The sequence below is a fragment of the Amblyomma americanum genome, chromosome 11 (assembly GCF_052857255.1).
Source record: "Amblyomma americanum isolate KBUSLIRL-KWMA chromosome 11, ASM5285725v1, whole genome shotgun sequence".
Lineage (NCBI taxonomy): Eukaryota > Metazoa > Arthropoda > Arachnida > Ixodida > Ixodidae > Amblyomma > Amblyomma americanum.
Genome location: NC_135507.1, coordinates 23,623,511 through 23,650,106, shown reverse-complemented (window position 1 = coordinate 23,650,106; position 26,596 = coordinate 23,623,511). Strand labels below are relative to the sequence as shown.

The window sequence follows — 26,596 nt, the reverse complement described above, 5'->3', positions numbered from 1 at the left end:
AAAGCCATTCATTGTATCAATCCAAACAGCAACAAACTGAGTCGGGTGTCATGTCAAGGAAGACCATCTAGGCCCAAAAAATGGTAGCACGCTTATATAGCTCAACACTACTGAGTCAAGCAACTATCAATCACAGCAATGTATAGCATCAAGGGGGGCAATGGCCAGGCTTGAATGGAATTATACACACATTGCTAAGAGATCCATCTCTAGCAAGCCCCTCTCTACCTGATCCATTCAGGTGTGTACCTCATTCAACCTATAAGTGTTTACAGAAATGCGAACACCAGAACTCCACCAAAACACAGAAGGCTCAATCGAACTTTACAGATTGATGCATTTAGGGGAAACCCCGAAGATGGAATAAGATGGAGTGGATAAATGCTACCGTCGCAATCCCATCAACGACAACGCTGAACCTGCACTTCAAGCGTCACGCCACATGATGCGTACCAGTGTGTTGTACAGGCTGATGTCACCTTCCAGGCCGCTCGGGATGTGGTAGAACTTGACAATGGGCACCTTGGCCGTAGCGATGGCAATGATCCTGTTCAGGTCTGGATGCTTGTGCAGCTTGCGGGCCAGATCCTTGATCACCCTGGAATGAACTTTATCCTGCGGCCAACGAAGAGAAATCAGTTCCTCCCCTGTTCGGAGAGCTCTCTTGCAACACGCTTGATTCAGCAGCAAACGCTCATTCTGACCCCTCACCTTGCCGTCCTTGCTTCCTTCAAACGTCAGACATATGTCGAGATCACTCCGTACCAGGCCAAAGCCATTGCAAGACGAGCCGTACAGGGTCAGATGGGCATCTGCGTTACGGATATGCAGAGAGAGCACGTGAATCTCCACACAAGCTTCAGTTTGGCTCAAGATGATCATGCCTTATTCCCCTACACTGCAGCAGGCAGGCTGTGGCATGTGTGCTCATGCTGAATACATGATGAACACAACCGACCTCTATGAATGCGACACTCATGAATTTATCTCTCACTTCTTTTCTCATCTCCTTCAACTCACAGCAGCCGCATCTCTTTCTAGTGGGGAGAAATCTAGGTGAGGAAAAAATTTACTGAACAAGTAGAGGTGCTTGCGCCAACAAATGTTATCCATATGACAAAAGATATGCCAAGCACGTCATCCATTGCATGCACGAATAACCGGGTGGGGATGTACAGGAATAGCAATTAGCTGTGTCAGAGGTCAAAATGCACTTAGGTAATGATAATAGGCCCTCTAACATACAAAAAAAAAACAGAGAAACCTAACTCCATTATGTGTTGCAGTGGGGTAGCATTAGCAGCTGTTGATACTTCCCATCTAGTGATGTCATTTTCCTCCAGCCATTAAGCGAATTTAGCTTCCGCCTACACATTTTCTTCCCGATTAGGCCTCTAATGCTTCCTGAAAAAAAATGTCAACCAGACTTTTCAGTGAACCCGCCTCGGTGGCTCAGTGGTTAGGGCGCTTGACTAATGATCCGCAGCACCCGGGTTCAAACCGAACCACGCTGGCCGCATTTCAATGCAGGTGAAACGCTAAGGCGCCTGTGTACTATGATGTCAATGCATTTTAAAGATCCCCAGGCGGTCGAAATTCCAGAGCCCTCCACTACGGCACCTCTTTCTTCCTTTCTTCTCTTAGTCCCTCCTTTATCCCTTCCCTTAGGGCACATTTCAGGTGTCCACTGATATGTCAGGCAGATACTGCCCCATTTCCTTTCCCCAAAAACCAATTTCCAATTTTTTTTCAGTGCATGCTGGTTCTCCAGGATTGTCTCCACCATTCAATATGAAGTTCTGGTAATCTTCCAAATGCCAAGGTTGAATCAATGAATGTTGACTGCACCATGCAAGGAACCTTCAAGCATTGATAAGTATTCTTAGACAAGGCAATAATGTCATGCAGCGTAACTCTATTGAATGAAAGATTTCCTTGAAATTAAGGACAACTAAATGCACAATATCACAGCTCTAGCCATGGTTTAGTGGCTGCACATCCCTAATGTAGCTCAAAAACTAACACTGGTCATTCATTAAAAAAAAAACTGCTTTGTGCAACAGCTGAACAAGCTTTGTGCCAAACAAGAATGCACTCCTCGGTGCCAAATTTCAAAGCTCACAAAAGTAAGACCAACAGCTGCACAAACGAGGCTTTCTCTTTACTTCTCCTGCAATTCCCCAAAGAACTGGCACAGGGCTATGTACACATGCAGCTGAGTAATGTGTGCTTAAGCTAAGTGAATTCACTTCCGAGCTGTGTGTGCTCTGCAGCACGTGCTACTAAATGTCCCCACATAACAGTATGCAAGTGAAATCCGCATTGAAAACATCAGCTCAAACTGCACTTCATCTTGCCTGCTTGATACACGTACTGATAAACCACCAAAAGCAGTTAGGCAGCACAATGATAAGCACTTCCAAGCCTCAGTGATCATGCATTGATTTGCCGGCACTGCACATCGATGACTGTCGGCTCCGAGATCTGGGCCCCACCTTTGTACAGCTCTCGGATGAAGGACTCCAGTTGCTGAAGCACTTCCTGACGATTTGCCTCTTCATCTGGTTTTGGGGAACACTCATCTGTGTGGAAAAAGTGAACCATGCACACTCATAACTCAGTCCTAACGTGTACAATGGAAGCAAGCACGTTCTTGCACCCGCCATTGAGTAGGGCTGCATAATACCAAACAATGTGCCGAACGACGGGCCCCTGGAATAGCAGTAAAAAAAATGCCAAGAAAAATTGCAGTGAATTTTCACCGATTACATAGGATGAATCACCATGACTCCAGACGATGTTGTAGAGCAATCCGCACCAGACTTGCATCGTGGATTTCTGAGCAAGAACTTTTCCACTATAGCAGAAGCTTTATGACATGATCTGTACAGCTGATATGAATTTTGATATGAGAGGAATTTGCAAATTACCCGGTCAAGGTACACTGCGCAAAATGGGCAGAATTTCAGATGCTTTGAACGCTCTCCCGCACGATTAGAGATCATACAAATGTGGCAACTGCGACCGCAGCCGCGAACACAAGTGCTGCCCTAACATCACAAATGCTGCCATTGATAGTCACGCAGTACGCACCGCGAGCACTGGGCGGCGGCGCGTAGCCCACACAAGAGCCGATGCCACAATCGCTAGTAGCGCAAGGCACACAGCAAGCAACAAGTGGTGGTTCATGGCTGCAAATTCAGCTGAAAACCGGCCTGCGTGAATGCGCTTCCCGAGCTCTAGCATGCGGGTGTTTGTTTTTTGATGATCACATCATTTTTTGCGACCCTGCAAGATTTGTATCATCGAGATACTGCTGTATTAAAAAATACCGCATTTATTGAAATTTACTTGTACCCACACTTCAATGCAATTACGGTGTATACGCACCTAATGAACCCACTCCCCCCTCCCTTTGTCGGTCAGAACTTTTTTTTTGTTCAGCCTTTAGCATTTATGCCGGGTTCCTCAGTTTTCTCACTGTCCACAGCGCAGACCTTGGCAGCGAGCCAAGATACTGCCAGCCCCCAATAACATGTTTATCTTTTGAGGAGAGCTCCTGCCAAAGGAGTGGGGGAGGGCGGAGGCCGCACAGGGCAGGCCTTGGCAGCATGCCAGGATGCTGGCCGCCACAACATCACCACTTGTTAGTTTATCTTTTGAGGAGAGCTCCTGCGGGGGCCCGGCACGCTCAGCGAAATTGTGAAGAGCGCCAAGACGTTGTATGCTGTAAGCTAAGGCTTACATATTCGCATTACACACTCAACATTTGCATTACACACTCATCACCGTCCTGTGTGTTTTTTTTAACCTCACGTAAAAAACATGCACCTGACCTTCAGGGACAGTGTTCAGCATGTTCACATCATCTTCCCGCGACTGGCCGGCGTCACCGGCTACCACAAAATTGCATGGATTGCGTCACAGTCAACGATTCTAAACATCAGCGGCTCGAACGTGTCTGGCTGCGCGCGTTTGTTGACGACAAGAGGAGGAAGGAGGGACGGAAATCTCGACCCTTCCAAAAAAATATTTTGAACTTTTTTTCCCACGTAATGAACCCTCCCCCCAAACTGAAAAAAAGTGGGTTCATTACACAAGTATACACGGTACTTCACTCGAATCCTGACACTAATTTACTAGAAGTTGTCTAAGAAAGTTTGCACCCTTTTGCACCCTCATAACAGCTTGTGAAAATGTGACATTTGTTCCATTCCCACAACAGTTCATCTAACGAGTATCAGCGTGTCATTACACTTTATTCTGCACTAAAGCAATGTTGTAATTAACAAGTGGCAAAACAGCAGGGTCTCTCCAGATGCAAAGCCAAGATGAAATCCCATGCATCAACCACACTGGTTTACCTTCCACACATGAAAAACGAGCCTGGTTCAAACCATCCAAAGAGGTACAGGACTCCATATCTAAGTCGAGCAAACTTTCTGCCTAGCTGCAAACATTCCCGCGGGACCTTGAAGAAATATAACTGAACAAAAAGTAGAGGGGTGCCAAAAAAGTAAGTAAACTAACTCATCACGTCCTGACAGACATCGTTGAGTATTTTGGTATAATTCCTTGTCATGTCCGGCAGCTGCTTCAGTTCGGGAAGGCGCTGGTCTGGGCAGTCCTGCATTCAGAGAAAACCCTTTACCACAATTGGTTAACTAAACTACTGACACAAAAGCAGGCAGGAGTGCACTCCAAATGGCACACCAGCTTCAAGAAAAACCGGTCAAGGATACGCACCTCATGTAAATGACCGCTCTTCTGACAGAAGGAGCAGATAATAGGAGGCGACTGTAAGGCAAGACATGACACAAAATTTAGACAGGCAGTTGCAGAAAGTTTATGCATGTAAGATACAACCTAGGAACTGTGCCTAAATCAAAGAATGAACTCACAGAACAAGACCTGTGCTTGCCCTACGTAAGGAGTAATTAGTAAATAATTTGATAATTTGTGTATTTAGCAGCAGTAATTACAAAATATGCATTTTATCTACACCACGGCCATTTCACTAAACTGACCGTGACCAGACAGCAACTGCTTTCACTGCAAAAAGCTAATGCACTCAATCCTGATCTCATATCTCCAGTCCAGTGAAACTTTGTCACCACTAGTTGACCTGTAAGTAATCTTATCGGTATGCATGACCCCTTCATCCATTTCTGATATGTCACTGCTTTTGCGAAAAAAAAAAAAACTCTGCTCAGCAGCTTTTTTTTTTTCTGCGTGATACTAGGAATAAACCCATTATCTAAATCAGTGGGTCTCTGTCATAACTGGGTCAGGACATCTTGGGTACAATCACCGACCTCTGAGACGCTCATGGATGCTGAAGTACGAAGTAGCAGACGGCTCTGTGGCTATGCTTGTTAGTGAGCGGCGTTGCGACCACGGCGTTGAGACCACAGATCCGTGCATGTGCATAATGTCTGTGTACGTGCGTAAGCGACTGGCTGGTATGGCGCACTACACTGGGTTATCATCTTTCTGTCCAGCCTTGCACGTTGCTTTACACAATTTCTCTTTTGTGTGCAAATATGACTATTGCACGCAGCACGATGGAGCGTTTCCACAAGAGGCAGATGGTTTTTAATACATGGGTGATCGCAACGTTTTCTGATGACTCACTGCGACATCAGAACCTCCACTTGCAGCAGCGACTGGCCTTGAGGCCGCTGTCAGCCCACGCCTTTGCCTGCCAGTTAGTCTCTGATAGTCACTCCGCCGTCACCGTCCGCCAACAGTGAACGCGAGTTGTTGAGTTCAAATATAGACCAAGTTGTCACTTCAACTCTTTGCTTCTGCAATTGGTGGACAACTGAAGTCACCTTTCGGATTGAACGGCAACAGCCTGAATCAGTGTATAAACTGTCAAAGGTCGTCTCGAGCGGAAGTCTGAATAACCTCACGAATTCCAAGGTTTGTTGCCTCTTCAAAGTACCCGTTGACTCGGTGACAGTCGATCGGCCTGCGCCATGTAGTTTGCATAATGCCACGGAAAGGATGGTGTTAAATTCTTCATCACCTTTAGAATTAACAAAATTCATAGCCGCTCCATGAGATGCGCCACTTCGAACAAATGCACAGCGTTCAATCTAGCACAATCCCACGCATATGTCAAACCACGCAACAAACACTAACACACGGCTGCAGCAGAAAAACGTTTCTGCACTTTTGCACTCAATTTGGCCGCAGCATTGAGAACACATACAGACATGTATATCGCCAGTTCTGAGGCTGCTTTTCAGATCTAGTCACTAGGCCTAATTACGAAAGCCAATGCCCACGGAGCAGCTGCATCGGCCGCCTGTTGCTGCTTCTTATATCTTTATCTCCGTCTTCACATTTTCGTTCTGAACCTCTCGTATGGTGGGTGCAGTGCAGTTTCCACAGTGGTGGGTTCGCTTCTGCACCTGAACTTTGTCCCAACCCACATGTATTTGTCAGCGATGTGCTGACATCAGACCATGTAACACTGTCTTCATAAAGGCTGTCACCGCCCGTCGTCTGCGTACGACGCGTGGCGAGATTTTGGGTCAAGTGAAGTTTCAAAATGAGCACAAAACTACCTACCCCTTGCTCTAATATATTAGAAGTTGAAGCAGCCATACTCTTCAGTGAAATTTCATTTTAGAGACGTTTTTTGTGGTCTCTTGAGAGTCCGAAAAAAACGGTCAGTGACTGTATACACTGGGGGGTTATATGCATATTGTGCGCATATTGTACAAATACTGTATGCATATCGCAAAGTGCTCTTCACGGCTACCCATGAGAGCTCTGATCTGGATGGTTATCTAGGTGAACGCCTGGAAAACATTTCTGCCATAAATAAAAAAAGAGAAAGAGAAAGTTTTCAGACATCACAACCATGCATTTGCCAGCATTCATACCTTTCCGTTGGCCAGTGTCTTCTTCGAGAAGCTGTAGCTGAAGTCTTCAATGGTGCACAGGTCGAGGTCATCAAGATACCTCTGAGGTATGGGTGGCCCCGGCTTCACAAACTGCTGCACAACCTGTGGAGGTGGTGGTGATGGTGGTGGAGGTGGTGGTGGCGGCGGTGCTGGTGGTGGTGGCGGGGCATCCTGAGGCTGTGCCTCTTTCTTCCGGGGGCCTTTGGCCTTCATGCCGGGCTCTGGCCCTAGGTCGAGATTGGCGATGACTTTCGACACATCGGTAAACGAGAGCTCCGGGTCGTGCTCATCACTGTCATGGGCTGGGCCCGACGAGCAGCTGCTGGCATCGTCCTCATCCTCATCCTCGTCTTCGTCATCGTCGGTCGCCTTCGCTCGGCCCAGATCCTCAGAGTCATGCCGCACCTTTCTCTGCTGGAAGAAAACACAAGACGGGATGCAGTGAAACTACCACATCAACATGCAACACAAGGACAGCGGTTACCGTATTTACGCGATTGTAAGCTGACTCGAATGTAAGTCGACCACCCCATATTACATTTGAGAAAAAAAACCAACATGGAGGTCGTTTACACTTGGCCTTTAACAATAGAACTCGATAGCATCATCCTGCGGCCGCCGCGCGCGATTGTGCTCGTGGGCACATTTCAAAATAAAAATGTATTTGCCACTGGACTACTCGTCCATCCTCGCACCATCATCCTCGTCCATCGTCTAAAAATGATTTGGTTTATTTTGGTTTATGGGGGTTTAACGTCCCAAAGCGACTCAGGCTATGAGAGACGCCGTAGTGAAGGGCTCCGGAAATTTCGACCACCTGGGGTTCTTTAATGTGCACTGACATCGCACAGTACACGGGCCTCTAGAATTTCGCCTCCATCGAAATTCGACCGCCGCGGCCGGGATCGAACCCGCGTCTTTCGGGCCGGCAGCCGAGCGCCGTAACCACTCAGCCACCGCGGCGGCTCGTCTAAAAATGCAACAATGCTGCAGCACGCCTGATATCTCGTTTGTCTTGAATTTATTCATGGTGCCATGCTTTGATTTCGACTGTAAGTCGACCCCCCGCTTCGTATCTTCAAATTATGAAGAATAAGTTGATCTACAATCGTGCAAATACGTTATCTCCAAACATGAACATGACCCTGCAGCATGCATGCTAACAGGCTTTTTGTGATGGGTATGCTTGTCGATGCTAACGGATGGTGCACAGATTACTGGGAGACATTTCAGCACTACTTGCACAAAAAATTGTATTCTCCGAGTAGAATATTATCCAATCACTTGCCCGCCCTGACAGCGTAGCAGCACAAATATGCTGCGGATTGAGAGCGGAGATTGTACAATGTGAAACCAAACCACTAACACTAAAAGCAATTGTTTTGAGAACGCGGCCCCACGGTCTGCAGCTTTCCAAATTTTGACGCGGGGACATATTTTCTGAGCAGTTTTTGCTCCCCTCTTAGCGTGGCAATTTTTATGACACCACAAAAGCTCTTTCTAAAGAGCACCAAAAAACAGAGTTGTTAAAAGTGGCAGTTATCAAATCAACAACCAACTGCACTGCTTGACATAGAAACCCAAAGGAGTGAAAGAAAATTCCGATATAAAATTTCGCTTTTTTTCTTCCACCAACAAAGTTCCATGAACGAAGTTATGAGCCAAGTCATGGCTTAAAGGCAACCAGGAAGGTAAATGCAGAAGCTTTTAGCAGGCAGTCTCTTGGCCAGGACAAGAGGAGAGCTGCACACAATTTACTGATCTTCCAAGTTACGGGGGGACACTATAAGAAGCGAACTTTTGAACCACTTGGTCGATTTCACTGAAACTTGTGGGGCTGGTTTACAGTAGAATCTTAGTGATATGAATCTCACGAGGTCGCGAAAAAATTCGTATCCGAAATGCTGTATCATCCAAACGAACAAAATTCATATGCAGAAGCACAGAAAATGCATGCATGCAAATCGGTTTACGGCTGACGGGATTTATTCACGGCCGTGCGACCAAGCTACTCGCGGTGCATACCGCAGGATTAGCGATCACGATTTCGGCTATGTGAGGGCCACACACCGCCACTCACTGCTCGTGGTGCGTACCGCGTGATTTCGGCGATGTGAGGGCCGCACACCGCAGCTCGCGGTGCGTATCGAGCAATTAGCGATCGCGATTTCGGCGATTTGAGGACCGCGCTCGAGGGTGCGATTGCGGCTCACGTATTCATATCATCCGATGTGGTGCGGGAGAGAGTTCGGGACATCCAGAATTCCACACGTTGTGCGCAATGCACTCGGCCGGGAAATTTTACGAATTCGTATCATCGCGAAATTCGTATCAACTGTGTTCGTATCACCGAGATTCTACTGTATATTACTGCTGGGACCATTCAACCTTGTTTTTCAATCGTGTGACCCTATTTTTCTCATTTCTTGTTTTTTCAGTAAACTGCCAGGTCAGGACAACTATCCTTCTAATGTTACTTGATAACACTGGTTCTGCAGCCGGACTTATGGAGCAAAATTTTGTGAGGAACACCACTGTGTGCTCAGTCAGTCTATTTTTTCCCTTTTTTCACACTAGAAAAATGAGTTATAAAAAAATGATGCAAAATGAAAAACCAATGTTGTTCTTTATATGGTAGCAGTCTTATGAAATACAGTAAAACTGGGCAAAATAATTGCACAGTTGTGTGCTCTGGGCTACAGCCAAGTAACTCAAAAATTGGGAAAAGTCAGGGATCAAACGCAGGTTAATCATATCCTAGTCGAAATCAAGAAGGCGATATGGTCCCAGGCAGGGCATATAATGCAAAGGCAAGATAACCAGTGGTCGTTACGGCTAACGGAGTGGATTACAAGAGAAGGTAAATGTAGCAGGGAGTGGCAGAAAGTTAGGCGGGTGGATGAGCTTACAAGTTTGAGGGGATAAGGTGGTTTAATTAGAGGGATATGGCAGAGGCCTTTGCCATGCAGAGGGCTTATTCAGCCTGATGATAATAAGGGGATACCAGGTCAGTTGGAGTCGACTAATGCTGTGTATAAACACCTGGTGAAATGTTTATTTACTTGTGCCACGTGACCACTGTGTGTTTCGATCCATGAGATATGCCCAGGGCACTTGAAGATGCACTTGAAGCATTCCCTTGGGTACTATCTGGAGCGCCTGCTACTTGCTTTGCAGCAAAGCATTACATCCTGTGCACCACCTTTAGATTATTACAACTTGGAATATGTGTAGTGCATGAAGGTGTATACCTTTAATTTTAAAGAGTCAAGTCCAATTACAGTGTTCCAATATAAATTACCCTTATTTTCCGCACGATAGTTTTCCTAAGCCAGCAAGGATAGTCATCCTTGTCATAAAAGTTGCATAACATGCCTCAAACTTATTCTAGAAAAAAAAAAATTGGCAAAGGTGGTCACAGTAGTGATATAAACTAGACCCACAAGCTTCAATGAAATCGAGCAACAGGTTCAAAAGTTCACTCTTTAGGGCAGTGTACTCCATTTAAAGAAGTCATTTGTGACCTGCAGTACACCGAGGAAGCTCAGCATTTTTAGAGAATTCAGGTGTTCTTCCTGTAGGCAGCCAAAAACAAAAAGGATGATGCACACCTTAGCACTGGCCTCTTCACGGTCAGAGTCCGAGTCGGAGTCTGAGTTCTCTGTGTACATGGGAGGACCCGGCAGGCGGGTGAACAGGGGTCCAGTGTGCAGCTGCGGCTGCAGGAAGTAGATAGCCGAGGTGCAGAGGCAGCGCTTGATGAACAGGTACACACGCTCACTAGGGATGGAGCGTGCCAGGTTGCGCTTCGATGAGTAAGGGTCTATGGGAGAAAAAAAAATCATGGGCGGTTTAGCTTGGGGGCTAATCATGAGGAGCACTGTCGAAAAGCAAAATCAGCAGCATTGTTTCAATAGCAAAGCATCCCCGTATGTTGAAAGTGCCGGGTTCGAAACGCCCCAGGACGAAACCTGCCGATTTTCCTAATGGGTGCGGCAGCATCCCTTGATGTGGCGCCTAGCTTCTTTCCAAAGTGAGGATACACCCGAAATCCGTGACGAGGTGAAAGAACGGCATGCAGTATGCGCAGATTTAAAAATTTCTGTTTTAGCGTGGACCCTCAATAAATGAGGTACACGAAGGCAACAGAAAAACAAACATACGAACAAATGTTGCCTGACATAATGTTCTTACAGATTCAAGCAATGTCAAGCTCTAACAAATGGGAAGGCTTTGAAATCTTATAAACTTGCAATCACACAAGAGTAAGAGCTAATATAAGATACCAAATGTTAATTCACTGCATACCATGCCGAAAAGGCATGGTAGCGAAAAGGCATCATTAGCCCTGTGCATCCACTCACTGACATTACACTATTCTCAATTAGTTCGAGCAATGCAAAAAGAATAAAAACCACCTCGACAGTTCCTCGTCAAATTTTTCAAAATGGCCTAGAATCAGTGCTTGCATGCATACCATTCCAAAGAAAAAAATTCAATGAAGCCTTAAATGTACAGTTAAACCTAGATGTTATGAAACATGTAGCAAATTCTTTGATGTTATGAAGTTTCTCAATTTCCCAACACTGCTCCCATCGAAGCACACATACTGTAAACTCTTATGTAAAAAAGGTGTTGCGGCGATTGACCTTGACATTACCAACACGCTAGGATAGTGCTATTAGCTAGAGCAGTGCTACCTGAAACTACGCAGAAGTTTCACAATGCTAAAACGAGAACTGTCATGATGGTGGAGAGAACAACCGGCACAAGGCAAAGACAAGGGTCAATGTCCAAGGGCAATGGCAGCCGGGCAGACCGAAACAAGAGACATGCAGGAAAAGGCGTGTGCTTCTTCCAGCTTCCCCACTCTCCCCGTCAGATGCATAGATGCATTGTGTGGGTTGCAGGAACACTGTGGCGGCTGCTCCCGATGTCGCGTTATTAATGCAATTGCGATATGTTTCTCCGTGTCTACGACTTCGAATAACAGGGGCTTACTATGAATGTTTGCAAGGCAAATTCATCTATATTTATTTTTCATTTCAGTATACATAATGCACTCTTCAGTCTGGTCTTCATATTCCTTCCAAGGAAAATTCCTTTTTTTTAGCGCAACACATAAGTGAGACAACACAGGCGCTAAATCACAACTGTTGATTCAGAAAGAACATGCGTACATAAATATATACTCATAGAGTCATTCACCATATCAGAATATTCATAATCTTACGCACGTGTCGCCAAGAAATGTTGTTTATTTTTGTTTCAAGCTAAAAAAACGCTTCGAGCAGCTCAGGTGCCACACTGTAACCACTTCTGCCTATGATCTTTATGTTAGTAAACTTTGGTTTGCATTTACCATTTTTGCAATGCTTTGCCAGATGTAGGTTTGCATCGTTTAGCGGACAGCTCGTGCTGCCATGCCTTATCATTTACACATTTGCTTGTTTTTTCGATGTATACCATAACGCATGACAGAAGCAGTTTATACACGATGTCGCTAGCACACTTCACATGCGCGTCGGCATGGCACTTCCCACATGCAACATTTTTCTATTTTGCACCCATTATGCGGGGGCAAAACTTTGCAAGTTTCAGGGGGGTTGAGAAAACAACCAAGACTTTTTGCTTGTTCGCCACTTTCTTCAGATTGTGGGACATTCGATGAATATATGGCACTACTGTGGGTGCCACAGTAGAAAAGCAGGGTATCCTCAGCATGTTATCGTGTGAATCGCTGAGACATTGCTGCAGAAACTGAAAAAACGGAAGAAAACACCGGACGGAAGTAACACCCACAGTAGTGCCGTATATTCATCAAATGTCCCCCAATCTGAAAAAAAGTGGCGAACAAGCACAAAGTCCCGGTTGTTCTCTCAACCCCCTGAAACTTGCGAAGTTTTGCCCTCGCATAATGCGTGCAAAATAGAAAAATGTTGGATGCGGGAAGCGCCATGCCAACACGCATGTGAAGTGTGCTAAGCGACGTCGTGTATGAACTGCCTCTGTCATGCGGTATGGTATACATCGGAAAAACAAGGAAACGTGTAAATGATAGGGCATGGCAGCACGAGCTGTCAGTGCTAAACGATGCAAACCTACATCTGCCAAAGCATTGCAAAAATTGTAAATGCAATCCAAAGTTTACCAACATAAAGATCATTGGTAGAAGTCATGACACTGTGGCACATGAGATGCTCCAAGCGTTTTTTATCAGAAAAAAGGCTGATATGTGTATTAGCGACACTTCAGTGTGCTTGAAACAAAAAGAACAACATTCTTGGCGACATGTGTAAGTTTATGAAGATTCTGATATGATGAATGACTTCATGAGTATATATACGTACGCACGTTCTTTCCGAATAAACAGTTGTAAGGTAGCGCCTGTGTTGTCCCGTTTATGTGTCGCGCTAAAAAAAAAAAAAGGAATTTCCCTCGGAAGAAACATGGACCAGCTAGCCCCCCAAACAAACGCTGCTGAATACTGGTCTTCATATAAATTGCATGACACGAAAAACCTACTAGTAACAAAGAATTTAAGGACTTTTCCCAATTTCGTTATATCCAGGCTTAACTCCCCACATTTCTTTCACGACAACTTGAGTCAAAATGCATGGCAGAATGAGAGAGGAGTGCAAATGAAAGTGACGAATTTGCATGCGATGGGCAAACCGCATTCCCTGCAACATTCCAGTTTGCCACAAGTCTCACAAGTGAAGATGGAAAGAGGAAATGCCAGTCCTTGAAATCGTCCCCACCTTCAATGGCAATGTAGCGCCTGTTCCACTTCTTCTCAGAAATGAGAAGAGGCTGAGACCGCCTGATGCACACCACCCGCTTGTTGAGCTTGAACTCGGCAGCATAGAAGCGCAGAAGTTCCACCCACAGCTGGCCAACGCTGCGGTCATTCTTACAGCTCCACTGACCCTCCTGGAAGCACAAAAAATTCACAGGCGATCCTACAATGCAACGTGACAAATCTGCGTCAGCAGTATTGGTTGTAGACTTGGCTTTTGTACTCATCACCTTCACATCGCGTCTTTGAACTTGATTTCATCATTGTTTTTTTGTTCCGTTGCTGTATGGGCTTTTGGTGAGCAGAGGTTGGTGAGAGAGAGAGGTGGGTGACCACGCGGGGTGGAGACCTTTTGGATTGTGGGTGATGAATGGAGGTACAGAGGTGGGAGATGCATTTTTACCCGTGGGGGCCCGAAAGGTGGCCCAATGAATGGTGGCCCAAAAGGTGGCCTGAAAGGTGGCCCAAGCCTCTTTCTCTCATACAGTACCTCGAGTACCTGGTACCAGGCAACTACGACCTTTTTCAAGCAGTTACGCAAAATTCATTAACAAATTGCTCCAAATAAGTTAACAATTCATGGATTCAAATTGCAGACTAAAAAAAAAAACCCTACATGCAAGTAGCCATGATGCTGTCAACTCACCAGTTCCTTAGGTTTCAGGTACGACTCCGACTCCTTAGCACCTTTCATCTGCAGAGTATCAGCAAGACAAGAGAAGAAGCAGGTTTAGAACAGGCGGTGACTCGCGGCGGCCAATAAAATGCATGAGGGGAGCAGAATTTCCAGAGCCACCGAACTTTCAAGTGCCCTACAACAATGCATTGCAGTTCCCAGTTTACAGCTGCATCCCTGTGCACCTGGCACTCACCTTTCATACGGGTAACGAAATTAATTTGACACCAGACTAACCTGGCTCCAAAATATCTGCCATACCACGGCGCTGCACTTCTGTAAACCCACAATACACACACGTGTTAAGTTTGACAACTCTAATGCACCATAACGTGTGCATTCCCCCATGCCGACGCACCCACATTCCAAAATAAAGCTCTCGTGCGCAAGTCACGGTAAGCAATTGAGACCTGCATCTGCGATCCCACAGGTGTTTTAGGTAGACTGAGTGAATAATAAAGAAATGCCAGCTATGCATGAGAATACAATGAACGACAGGGCTGAGAGACTGCTGTTGGCCAAGGATACCAACCTCGTGCAGGACAGGCAGCACAGCAGGCTTGCACTGTTGCAGGAAAAACACGGTCATGATGGCGAACGCGTGTGCGGGCAGTGTGCCCCGGTCTTGGTGGTCCAGGCCACAGTGCTGCAAATGCAGGGCAGAAGAATTTCATTTCATTTATTTTACCCTCAGGGCTTTCGCATTACAGGGGGGGGTTAAAACCTCACAACCTCGGGCTACAACATCACAGCCAGACAAAGATCCAAAACACAAAACGGTCATGAGCATAACAACAATCATTCGACCTCGTCACTCTCTCAGTTGGCGTGACACTTCAGACTTTTCGCCTTTTCTCCAACTTGCATCCCACACTACGTCAGCAGCACTGCCTCCTCTTAGCATGAGCTAGCAGTGATAAAGTCATTGCTCGATCGTTTGCACATTAGTCTTCAGATCAAACGGAAGCACACTGAGGACCACAAGTGGATCACAAAGGGCCACAAGCGGGCTTTTACCGCACAAGGTGAATTTAAGGTTGCTTGACAGTGGAACGAATCACTGGCCCGTCAACACAACTAGCCCCCGCTGTTGCCTTGTTGTAAAGGAAGCAGCTTGACTGCCAACCTGATCAGCAGCAAATGGTTCTTTTCCTTATTTCTTAATGATCTGTTAGCCTTACACACTTTGCAAGGCTAACACTGCCTGCGGCTATACTCCGGGACAGCTTTATCTGGTAACAGTGCGGACCCTACGGCCCCGAAACATGCCCTCTCTTCCTATGCGGTGGAATACAGCCCCAGTTTAGAGTTATTAGTTTTCTTTTAGAACATAGCATACTGTTAATATTTGTTCGTCAAGGCATATTTTTAACACAACTGCCGAATTTCAACATTGAATGTCAAGGAAAAAATTGTTTTCTTGATTACAACAAATTTGCTAGGCATGTCCAGTTACAAGAAGCCTCCAGAGATGGTGCCAGCTGCCCCAGTGATGGAAGGAATGTGCCGCAAAGACAGCAATGTGTCAGGAAGCCGGGCGCACTATTGTGCGCCTAAGCTATTCGGCAGAATGACACAGTTAAGGATGCTATGCCCCTGTAGCCTTCCCTTTCCCAAGTATAAGATTCCACTCCGCCTCCTCTCTCATGCATCTTTGTGACACAAGGAAACGACAGGAAGATTTCCCAAAAAAATGCAAAAACTGCAAGACACCACAAGATAGGCTGGCTGGAGCTTGATACACTCGGCCATTTTGATTAGCGTGATCGAATGATTTTATGGGGTTTTATGGGGGGCTTAACGTCCCAAAATGACTCGGGCTATGAGGGAGACCGTAGTGAAGGACTCTGGAAATTTCGACCACCTGGGGTTCTTTAACGTGCACTGACATCGCACAGTACACGGGCCTCTAGAAATTCGCCTCGTTCAAAGTTTGACCGCTGCAACCACTGAGCTACCGTGGCAGACGGCATGACCGAATGAGGTCGTTTGATACACAGCACACGTGTAAGTGTTTGTGACATTCGGTGAATGGCACCGATGTTTAAAAGGCACCGAGGAAAACTCCACCCAATTACCATTCAGAGTAAAAACTGATTATTTCGCTCTTTCTAGTTATGTTCATGTCTCTCGGCATCAGGATATACATTTATCATCGAGAAAATTGGATTAAGACATTTTCCCATGAATCCATTCAAACTCGTGATGGCCACACTGAGGACTGGTTGCCGTCATTTTGAAGTGAACGATGACACAGCATAACCTCTGGGATCCGAGTAAGAAAAATTCGGTGCAATGCATACTTGCAAAATTGGCTGGTGATGTTGACACCTGTATTTCACTTTTTGGGTCTTTTCTAGCTTATAAAAGCTCCATTTTCAGTGAGAGTAATCGCTTTGTAGCTAGAATGCTATAATCTGTCGATACAGGCCGCCTTCAATTTGTTCTCAGTCTCCCTTTAAAGGTTAACATCAGCATGTCTGTGCCAGGTCGAGCATTTCCGAGTCCACATACTCATTGGCTACGTTCACCCATACCCATATTCATCTCAAAGTGAGTTTAACACTTGCCAAAATCGCAAATGAAGCTTGGCCACATGAAGCAACAGTACCAATTAGTAACTATTTGTTGAGCGCTGGCATCAAGTCAGCCATCACTGGACGAACAACCAAGTGCAATCTCTATTGGATCAACAGCTGCTCAGTACAATGGGAAAACGGAGACCAGAAATTTTCATCCATTACACCTCTCAGCAAGCACTTGATATGTGACAACCCATGGCAGTAAAATGCAGGACGTGGACTGGGACATGTCCAGGAAGAAAAATGACAAGATGCCACTGCACCCTTAACAGCAAGCAGAAAAAAAACTTGGCTGCTCCCAAAATTACCTTGGCCCACAACCGGAAAGCAACGCCTAGAGTTTTAACCCGTGGGTCCAGCGATGTATAGTCGTCGAGCAGTCTCGAAGTCTTCTGTGAGTTGCAGTTGTTGAGGCTGATCTCACAAGAGAGCTTGCTGCTGGCCTCCATGAAGCGTATGCGCGGCACTTTGGACAAGTAGTTCTTCGTCACTTGCTCGTACTTGGCTGCACAGTCCAAAACGCGCAAACGGTGAAAGCATCAACTTTGCTCTTCGCACCGCCTCCGCATTTCTGTGCATAAGTTTTAGAGGTGCTAACCCCACTCTCATTCTGTGGTCAGAGCACTTTCAAACATGGAATCATTTCTACGGCAGGCGAACTTTAAGCAGACAAAAAGAAGTTTGCCGGTGGAAACAGCCAGAATAAAAGTTATCCACAAAAGATCGTTACTGTTGGCATGGCTGCGTAATACAAAGAACCCAATGATCGAAGCGCTACTCCATGTTCTAACAGCATAATTTAAAAAATTCACCTTCAACTACAATTATATTCCGTTGCACATTCAGACACATTCCAAGCAAATAATTATTCCACATGCACTGAAGGCCTTGATTTGCTCCAACAAATTTGCAGCAGTCCAAAGTCTGTGCTTCAAGAAAAAGTGAAAGGATGAAAATCCAGCTCGCATGGCCGACATACTATTACCCCAAAAGATGAAACACATAACACAGGTCGCCCTGCTTTCCCAGGTGACCAGAAATGGCTACAAATTTTATAATCTATGTATAGATATTACATTTCCCATTATAAATTTTATTTGGTCCCGAAACCACTTTTTTTTTTTCTGGTATGCCCTCCTAAAAACATCCTGAGGTTTTCGACAACAATCAAACATGAAATCAACAAGGTTTTTCTGGTTGCCTTCTTCACTAACTTCCACATTGCTTTTTAACTGTATTTTTAACTACGTAACAATGGTAAAGTTTATTTTTTTAGCAGACACTTGAAGTACCTAATGGCTTCATTCGTTAGTTCTTGGTTCATTTAGAACTCCGTGAGTGAACACTGCAGGCTTACGGCATCCTTGAAGGAGGTCGCCCGTGCCAACAAACAGCTGGGCACAGTCCGCTTTTCCAGCTGGAGACAAGTCCACGTTGACATTGCTCGTCTTCAGGCCAAACCCGTTGACAGAGGAGCCATGGATGTGGAACCTGACATCTGTGTGTCGACGTTGTCAAGAAGACATTTTCTTTAAATCACTCTCAAAGCTACACAGGCATATGCCATGTTTTCTAATTGCTCATTTTCAGGCCAAACCAAAAGGCTAATAGTAAAGTCATGCAAGGGTAACCTCCTTACATCCACATATCAGAAATTATAAACAAAACATTTCCCTCACAATGCAGCACTCTCTCGTTCACTGTCAAACAGCAAAATGACACACAAAGCATATGAATGCAAACCGCTTTCTGCTCAAACTCTTAAGCCCCTTGATTAGACATCAGCTGATAGAGAGCACCCACAGCATCGATATTGTGTTGTGTGTTTATCTGTTTACACAGTTTACAAGCATTAAGGCTCAGACAGAACACAACAACAAAAACTTACGATAGTGCTTAACTTTTGTATACATCAGCTTACGCGTTTCTGCACATAACTGCAGCAAAACTCGACACTAGGCCCGAAGCTAAGTGGGCTATACTCACCCGGTAGTGTTTCCCTGATGTATGTCTCCAGGTCAGCAGCCATTCTCTTCCGCAGCTCAACCTCCTCCGCACTCAGGCTGTGCTCCTCGACAATCTTCTCGATGACAGCGCCAATCGCGTCACATTGAACATCGACTGGATAGGGGAGGTTCTTGATGGCCACCCGCATGTCACTGACCTGCGCCAACAAACATTCCTCAGTGACGATCAATTCGCAGGAAGGGGAAAGAGTAGCAGAATAAAGCCGGGTACAGAGAAACATGAAAACAGCCTGGGCTACTCGCTGGGATACTCACAAGCTTCTTGCTGGCGTGTTGATCTTGGTCCAAGTGCTTTTCAACGTACCATACGTCATCGAAATGCCGATGACAGAGATGACAGTAAAAGTGGGCCCTTGGAAAACGCTTGGATCTCTGTGAGGAAAAAAAGTGCAAGCATGGCATGCCACCAGCTTTTAGCCACTGGGAGACTCCATAGCTTGCGCAAGCGTCCGTCGCGTGTCCGAACAAATAGGAACAGGTGCATTGTGAGAATTTCAGAAGATACCTTTAAAAATGTTAATGTGTTAAATATCTCTTTACCATTTACTGTTTTGTGATTTTGTCATTTTTCGTTAACACGCAGCTGCACAGATATACCAGCTGAGCGACTATCACAAAGGCAACTGCAAAAACAACAGATCGCTGCAATTAATTTCAAATTACCCAAGAGAATTTTCATGTCATTCATTTTATTTTTACTTGGACATACATAGACGGCACAGTATGTCCACAAGGAGTGGCAAAAGGAGACAGCGACGCCTCCTGAAAAGGCCTTCACCTCGGGATTACACATCGTGACAGCCGGTTGGTATTCTAAGCAATAAATATGACACCTCACAGAATGCAGAACAACATTAAGAAAGCAAGGCAATCAATGGCAGTTTAAAAATACACGCTACTTCGGGCAGTATAATTATACAATTACTGCATCATTCACAACTCACAAAAAACAACCATGGCGAAAGAGTACATTACAACTTGCAGCCACTCAAGACAGAAGAGAAGAAAAATTTTAAGAGGGTCAGAAGAAGAAAACATGCATTTGAATTTTTTCTTAAATTGGGAAATAGTCCTACATCCCTGTATGGAGTTGATCATGGAGGGACATGTGTTACATAAATTTACTATTTGATCGTCTATATTCTGAGAGCCATAGTTTGTGCGTGACTTGGCCCAAGCCATGGATATGGTGCGCAAGTTATAAGTAGGATTCCTGTATATTTAGCGGAGAAGGATGTAAAGTCTTGCCCAACCTTATGGAAAATAAATACAGCCACAGAGAAAATATAAAGCTGAGGATGTGGTAGTGCGTTAACTGTGCAGTGCAAGGACGTTTCAGTAACAGCTGCAGAATGGAACACCGTCTTCAATGCCCTAATCTGAAGCGAGGAAGGACGGTCTGAATCTGTTTTCTTACATGTGCCACAAACTAGGTGACAGTGCATAAAATGAGAGTGAACTAGGGAAAAGTAAAGCTGTTTTCTTACACGCAGTGGTAAAAGATATTTAACCCGGTGTAGCAAACCAATAGGCCTCGATACTTTGAGACGAGCCTGATCCGTGTGATCCGTCCACGTTAAATCAGATTTAAAGCAGCAGATTTAAAGCAGAAAGTAGAAGTGTTCTTCTTTTGCACTGCCAGATGATTCTAAAAGCTTTCTGTGGTAGCACCTGAATTGCAAACTGCTCCTGGCCTGTTATAAAAGAAGAAGCTGGGCGAACTTGAAAAAGCTTCGCCACCCATTGAGTAGTGTCAGTGTGCATTGAGATCTAAAATTCACTTAGGTGGTGTCTTAACACCCTTCATCACAGGTAGAGTTCACAGGAAGATCACCAATAATGATGGTGTCAAGCTCAGCAAAGGGACAGGCAGTGTGATGCTGGCGATATTGCCCTTCGATTCACTGCGCCTACTAAAAACAGCAACTGTCGCAAACAGTATAGTAAGAAACCACCACCCCTTCTATATGTCCCTCTTCCATACATCATCGTGTACTACCAGAAATGTAGCATTAGGCAACTTTAATCTACCGCCAATGCACAACGTTTATGGAGAACGACGGCTCTCTTTCATTGGTGTTCAGATGTGGAATACTCTTCCACAAGAAATAAAACACGCTCAAAATTTTGCACTTACAGCTAAAAAATTCTTTCAGTGCATGCATTAAACATGTTAAAAGACATCTATCTCCTGTTCGCATTTCACTTATTATTGTAATTTAACATGCATGATGTTTTTGAATTGAAGCGACTGTTCCTTGTTATGCTTTGTTTTTGTCATTTGTATTAGCTATAATCCCTCTCTCTGCTCTTCCAAGTTTTTATTCTGCATGTGACGAAGTGTCTGCCTTACAGAATTTAAATTTCTTGGACCCACAACTAGCCAGCGGCTACAGGTCCAAACAGTGCTGGACACGCTCTTATTGTGTTTTCATGCATAAATAAAGAATTTGAATTTGACACACTTCACTGACTAGGTTACATTACAAGCACTTCACTGACGTCCAGCCTCAGCATGCAGGCATCTGCAACCGCATGGACATACAGATGCGATGCATGTTTGCACGGCGACATTAAGACTGTTGGCAGCAAATGCTTAACACTAACACTAAGTAACTAACAGCCAAGGGTTGGGTTGTTGCACAACCAAAGCCCTCGAATACAATTCCATAGATGGAAGCAAGTAGTAGCTGAAGCAAGCCACATGAAGGACTGCGGCTGCTAGAGACCATCACAACTTTGATGCCACTGGCACGTTAGTTATGGTCTGTCAAGAGATTCTATCATACGGTTCCAGGAAACGACGCTGCAGGGGTCGGTAAAAGGCACCTGTACAATAGCGTCAGCCATTCCAAACCCTTCCAAACTGTAGATGCAACTGTAAATCCCAGTCTACACCTGATAATGTGACAGGCACTGCATGCCCTGATGCCGTGTAGCACCATTTAAGGTGTTGATGATGCTGTTGCTTCAGGAACAAGCCGCAACAGCGTGCCATTTATTACTTTTTTTATTTTTTGGATACTGCAGGCCAATATCTGGCCCAAGCAGAGTGGATAACACACAAAAAACCTGGACTACAAAGTGCCAAGCTTTGCAAAAGAAAACGGCAGCTCCTCCCCAAAAACATGGCACCACTACGGACTGGCACTGAAACACCTGAGCTTATTGCAGGTTGCAGCGACGAACACAGAGTTACTCACACTGCTATGCAATTCTAGCTCCGGCTCAACATTGAACACCGGGCCTAAACAACGAGATCCAGTTTTAGACCATTGCATATTCATTCAATGCTAGTTGCTTCAACGCATCTACAAATGGCAGCATACATCAAGCAAAGCAAGCAATAGTTACCCTTTTCAAAGGCAGAATCCTGTGCTGCTTGAACAATTCCAGCTGGTCATTGGATGCATTGTAGCCGTCGAACCGGTTCGTGGGCAAGGGACCTGTGAATCCCAGAACCAGACATCAGGGCGTTCAGTCAGTTAACACTGCACGTGCCACCAACACCTAAGTAGTAGCAGTTTTAGAGATAAAAAAAAAAAGGCCTCGTTTAGACACGGTTATCGAGTAAAAATGGAGCATGGTGAATAAATGGATGCAAGCATAGGGAATACCCTCTAACCCTTCCTCTCTGGAGTTCCCGGGTTCAGTGGCTGCATTTCAATGGAGGCGAAACACTAAGGCGATGTCAATGCATGTTAAAGATCCCCAGGTGGTCAAAATTATTCCTGAGCCCTCCACTACGGCACCTCTTTGTTCCTCTCTTCTTTCACACCCTCCTTTATCCCTTCCCTAAGGGCACTCTGCTGATATGTGAGACAGATACTGCGCCGTTTCCTTTTCCCAAAAACCAATTTTCATTTTTAAACCCTTCCTCACCACTCACCAGTTTCTCAAGCCTACCTAGAGGGCAGAAGGAAAGGGGGGGGGGGGGGGGGGGGGGGGGGGGGGGGGGGGGGCAATGATAGCACCTGTTCTTGTCATCTGGATAGCAGAGAACCCAATTTGGGACAAAATATGCACCCCCCTCCCTTCCCCACCATGACTATAAGGGGGGGTCGGTGCGGGGGGGGGGGGGGGGGGGGGGAGGGGTACTGTCCCATTTGCCCCTCTTTCTGCACGTGCTTATGAAAGAGGAAAAACTGGCGACGTGGAACTCCATTGACTGAGGGAATGCTGGGAGGATGTGGTTTCATTATTGGAGTGGCTGGTGCTGGCCTGGAAACACGAATTCAATCGCAACAATAAAATTTCTTTCAAGGCAAATTTCAAAGAAATGCATTACTAATTTCCACATAAACCTGATACCAAACATTCATACCAAATACGTTAAAAGGAGTAAGACACGCTCTAATAAACAAATTTATTCTGCACAGAGCAGAGAGCATCGCAGCTAAGGTGCCTCTACGGTGGCTAGACCTAATTACCGTATCGTGTTGCAGCCATGATTCCACGGCAGAATCCACATTTTCGGCCCAACACTAGCCAAGCGAAATATGAAACCTTTTCCCCCTGACAATCCCGTGGTGGACGAACTGCTCTATAAAGGAATCAACCACCTTTTAAAGGGGCTGTGAAGGGGGCTCTAACAAAGTTGCGGCATGCCTGGGATAATGAAGCACGGCACTTCACGAATAGTGTCCAGCAAGGATTTTTTATATGCGCTTTGTAGAAGCTGAGTTATCTGTAGTTAAAATTTGAATTTCAGCATCTTCGTGCCTTTCCCTCTTCTCTTGTCACTTTTTGCATGCTGGAAGGTAGGCGCTCCTTCGCCGACCCCCCACCCCGGGAGCGGAACTTCCCGACCCGCCGGAGCTAAACAGCTTATTGGCCGCGGCCACGGTAGCTGCCTGACGTCTGCAAGAATCTAACCAATGGCCACCTCTCACCATGTCTACGCAGATGCGGGGGACGGAGGAGGGCGCGAGCATGAAAAAGTCGCCGGGAAGGGCTCGCCAACTTTGACGCGTGATTGTGGGTCGTCTGCTGCGTGTAGAAGAGTATTATTTGGCTTTGGTTTTCATGGCAACACAGGGCAGCGATTAAGTGAGTTAATGTGCTCTCCTCGGAAGGCGTTTCAGAGCCCCTTTAAGTACCTAATTTTGTTCACCGCAACAGAAAGCTGCTTGCTAAGTTGCTCGATTCAGCAAAGATTTTGTTAGAAACGTTGTAGCAGATGCTTACTGATAATTTTTTTATCACTGCACACGCCCGTTTTTATGCACCATATGCTGGTAACCATGATCAGCAAACGTGGTGGCGACTGCACATTGGCAAAAAATGACGTACCGGAAACCAATATAAATTTCACTCACCAGACAGTAATTTGACATTTTAGGCATAAACTATATCGACACATTTGACCAAAACAGTTTTTTAAAACCTGTAAGAAATTCAATTCTCAATAGTTCACGCTCCTCTATCACCTCAAAGCCTGTCGAAAGCAACAACCAAAGCAGCTCAACCACGGCTTTTCCACTGTTCTCACTGCAGTATGTGGGGGCTGTTTTCCTATGAGTCCTACGAGTACAGAGAACAATAGCGAATGGTGAAATAGCTGGCACGTGTACACCAGAAACGTTATTACACCTCAGGAATATAGACACCGAATTTTTGGTTGTTTTCTTCTTTGTAATGACACATACAACATTAGCACATGTGGATCACCATGTGGGAATCACTTATAACCACTATATAAATTATAATTGAATTTCTTCTCTCATGCTGTGATGTCAAAGATCAGTATAGGTCATCCGAGGCATAAAAAATGTGATATATTCATTTGAATTCCTTATAACCTGAAAGCTAGCTTGCTACAAGAGCCAGAATGACAATGAATGAAAGAAGAGCGATTATGCCACAGCTGTCTTCATGCTTCACGTGACCTGTACTAAACTTTCATGTCACAGCCATCATTCAGCTACTAAAGATGAAACCGACCCAGCGTGAGAAAAGCAATTCGATTATAAATTTATTTAGAGGTCATAGCCAAATACCACATGGTGATCTGTGCATACTAATGCCCTGCATATCATTACTAAGAAAACATGCAACCACACTTTGGAATCTATACTGCTTTAAACCTTTATGTTGTGCCCTTTTAGATGTTTAAGAACCTGTCATATGGTTTCAACTGACTGCAGTAATACTTGGTACCGGTTTCTAAAAACCATTCTGAGGGAGTGCAAAACGGGCATTTTCTTTCAAGGTTTCAATATGCCTCAACAGTGCTCTAATCACATTTAGTTTAGGCATTTAGTAAAAGAAATAAAACTAACACTGTCCTGTCCGCATCGCCTAAACACAGAAAGAGCCTATGTTCCTGCAGCCAATCACGAGCATGCATTTAAATTTTAAATTTCATGGCACCAAACGAAGAGTGTCTCACCAAAGGGCATGCTTGGTGCAGCCTGGCGATGTTTCTCACGAGGCATTGCCTGGTTTTGAAGTAGGTACCTTTCGAGGTCCTGCAAAAACATTATCTGGCTTCCCTTGGAGGGAGGTTGTCTTGGTGACGGCTCTTCAGATGTTCTTCGTGGTCCCTTTCTGTTATTCTTTGCAACTGGCGACATGTGTCCTCCTGTCGCACTCCTGCCCTTGTGCTGTGCACGGCCTTCGTCCTTCGCTGGAACTCCCGAACAAGCGCCCAGTTCACTCCGCGCCATGCTGCACCCTTCTCCGTCCAAATGACAGTCCGCCAGACGCACAAAAGGTGTTACCACCGATGCCTCAATTGCTTCCATCGGTGGCACCACTGTCAGGTTGTTTTCAACAGGCCTGAAATCTGGCTTTGGAGCCGGGTCATTTTTCCGTCGCTCGCGTTTCCCTGCCTTCTGCTGGAGCCGCATTGGCTTCGGTCGGCAATCCACTTCGTCATGAGCAGCGTTGCCAGCAGTCAAGGGAAACGGCACACCACACAACACGTTCACTGGTGGCAAGCCCTGCACCAAGGGCTGCGGCTGCGACACAGGTGGCGGTCTGTCGTCGTGTCGCGCACCGACATCTGGTGGCCGATCCTGGTTGATGGAGGATAACAGGAGGCGATTCAAGTCCCTTTCAATTTCCTGGCACACCTCTCTCTCGGACAAGGCCGCCATGTCCGCCTTCCAGGCCACCCGTTTCCAGCCCTCTGGAAACGGGTAATTGGGTAAGCAACACTCTAGTGATCTCAAAATGACAGAAACCGGCAAGCTAGCTCCTTGAAGGTGACCAGAGGACTGAAACAGTCATTTATTCCAAAACAAAGTAGAAGACAACAGATATGGTATACGGTTCTTTACCCGTTTCTCACACATTCTTTAATAAAGAGACGTCTGTGAACGAAATATTTTTAAGACTGAAAAATCCGTGCAGATTAGAGTGCGGAGCAGCACAGCTATGAGCTAAAGCTAGACACACATACACACGCGCACGCACGCACACACACGCGCACGCACACATGCACGCACACACACACGCACACACACGCACACGCACACACACAAATTCAACACCATTTGCTTCCTAGAAAGTCGCATTACCTTCAGTAATGAGGTAGATAATGCGGCGAACCTGTTTGATTTGTGACAAAGCATGCTTCAGTGAATGGACAT

General features: G+C 45.6%; 1 protein-coding gene across 11 annotated transcripts in view; it reads right to left on the bottom strand.

Annotated features, from left to right (window-relative positions):
- LOC144110426 (terminal uridylyltransferase 7-like) overlaps positions 1-26,596 on the bottom strand; it is a 50,452-nt gene that overhangs the window by 23,045 nt on the left and 811 nt on the right. For 5 of the 11 annotated variants that reach the window (XM_077643311.1, XM_077643309.1, XM_077643313.1 and 2 more), the window contains exons 3-18: positions 25,393-26,133; positions 22,356-22,447; positions 19,257-19,373; positions 18,961-19,138; positions 18,332-18,472; positions 17,283-17,479; positions 14,925-15,038; positions 14,363-14,410; positions 13,679-13,850; positions 10,529-10,740; positions 6,897-7,331; positions 4,747-4,797; positions 4,531-4,627; positions 2,496-2,582; positions 712-812; positions 454-615 (exon numbers count right to left, since the gene is read on the bottom strand). In XM_077643311.1, the coding sequence (XP_077499437.1) occupies positions 454-615; positions 712-812; positions 2,496-2,582; positions 4,531-4,627; positions 4,747-4,797; positions 6,897-7,331; positions 10,529-10,740; positions 13,679-13,850; positions 14,363-14,410; positions 14,925-15,038; positions 17,283-17,479; positions 18,332-18,472; positions 18,961-19,138; positions 19,257-19,373; positions 22,356-22,447; positions 25,393-26,101 (2,913 nt within the window). In that variant the 5' untranslated portion in view covers positions 26,102-26,133. The remainder of the gene's footprint in view (positions 1-453; positions 616-711; positions 813-2,495; positions 2,583-4,530; positions 4,628-4,746; positions 4,798-6,896; positions 7,332-10,528; positions 10,741-13,678; positions 13,851-14,362; positions 14,411-14,924; positions 15,039-17,282; positions 17,480-18,331; positions 18,473-18,960; positions 19,139-19,256; positions 19,374-22,355; positions 22,448-25,392; positions 26,134-26,596) is intronic. The other 6 variants (XM_077643317.1, XM_077643318.1, XM_077643320.1 and 3 more) reach the window with 3 other exon arrangements.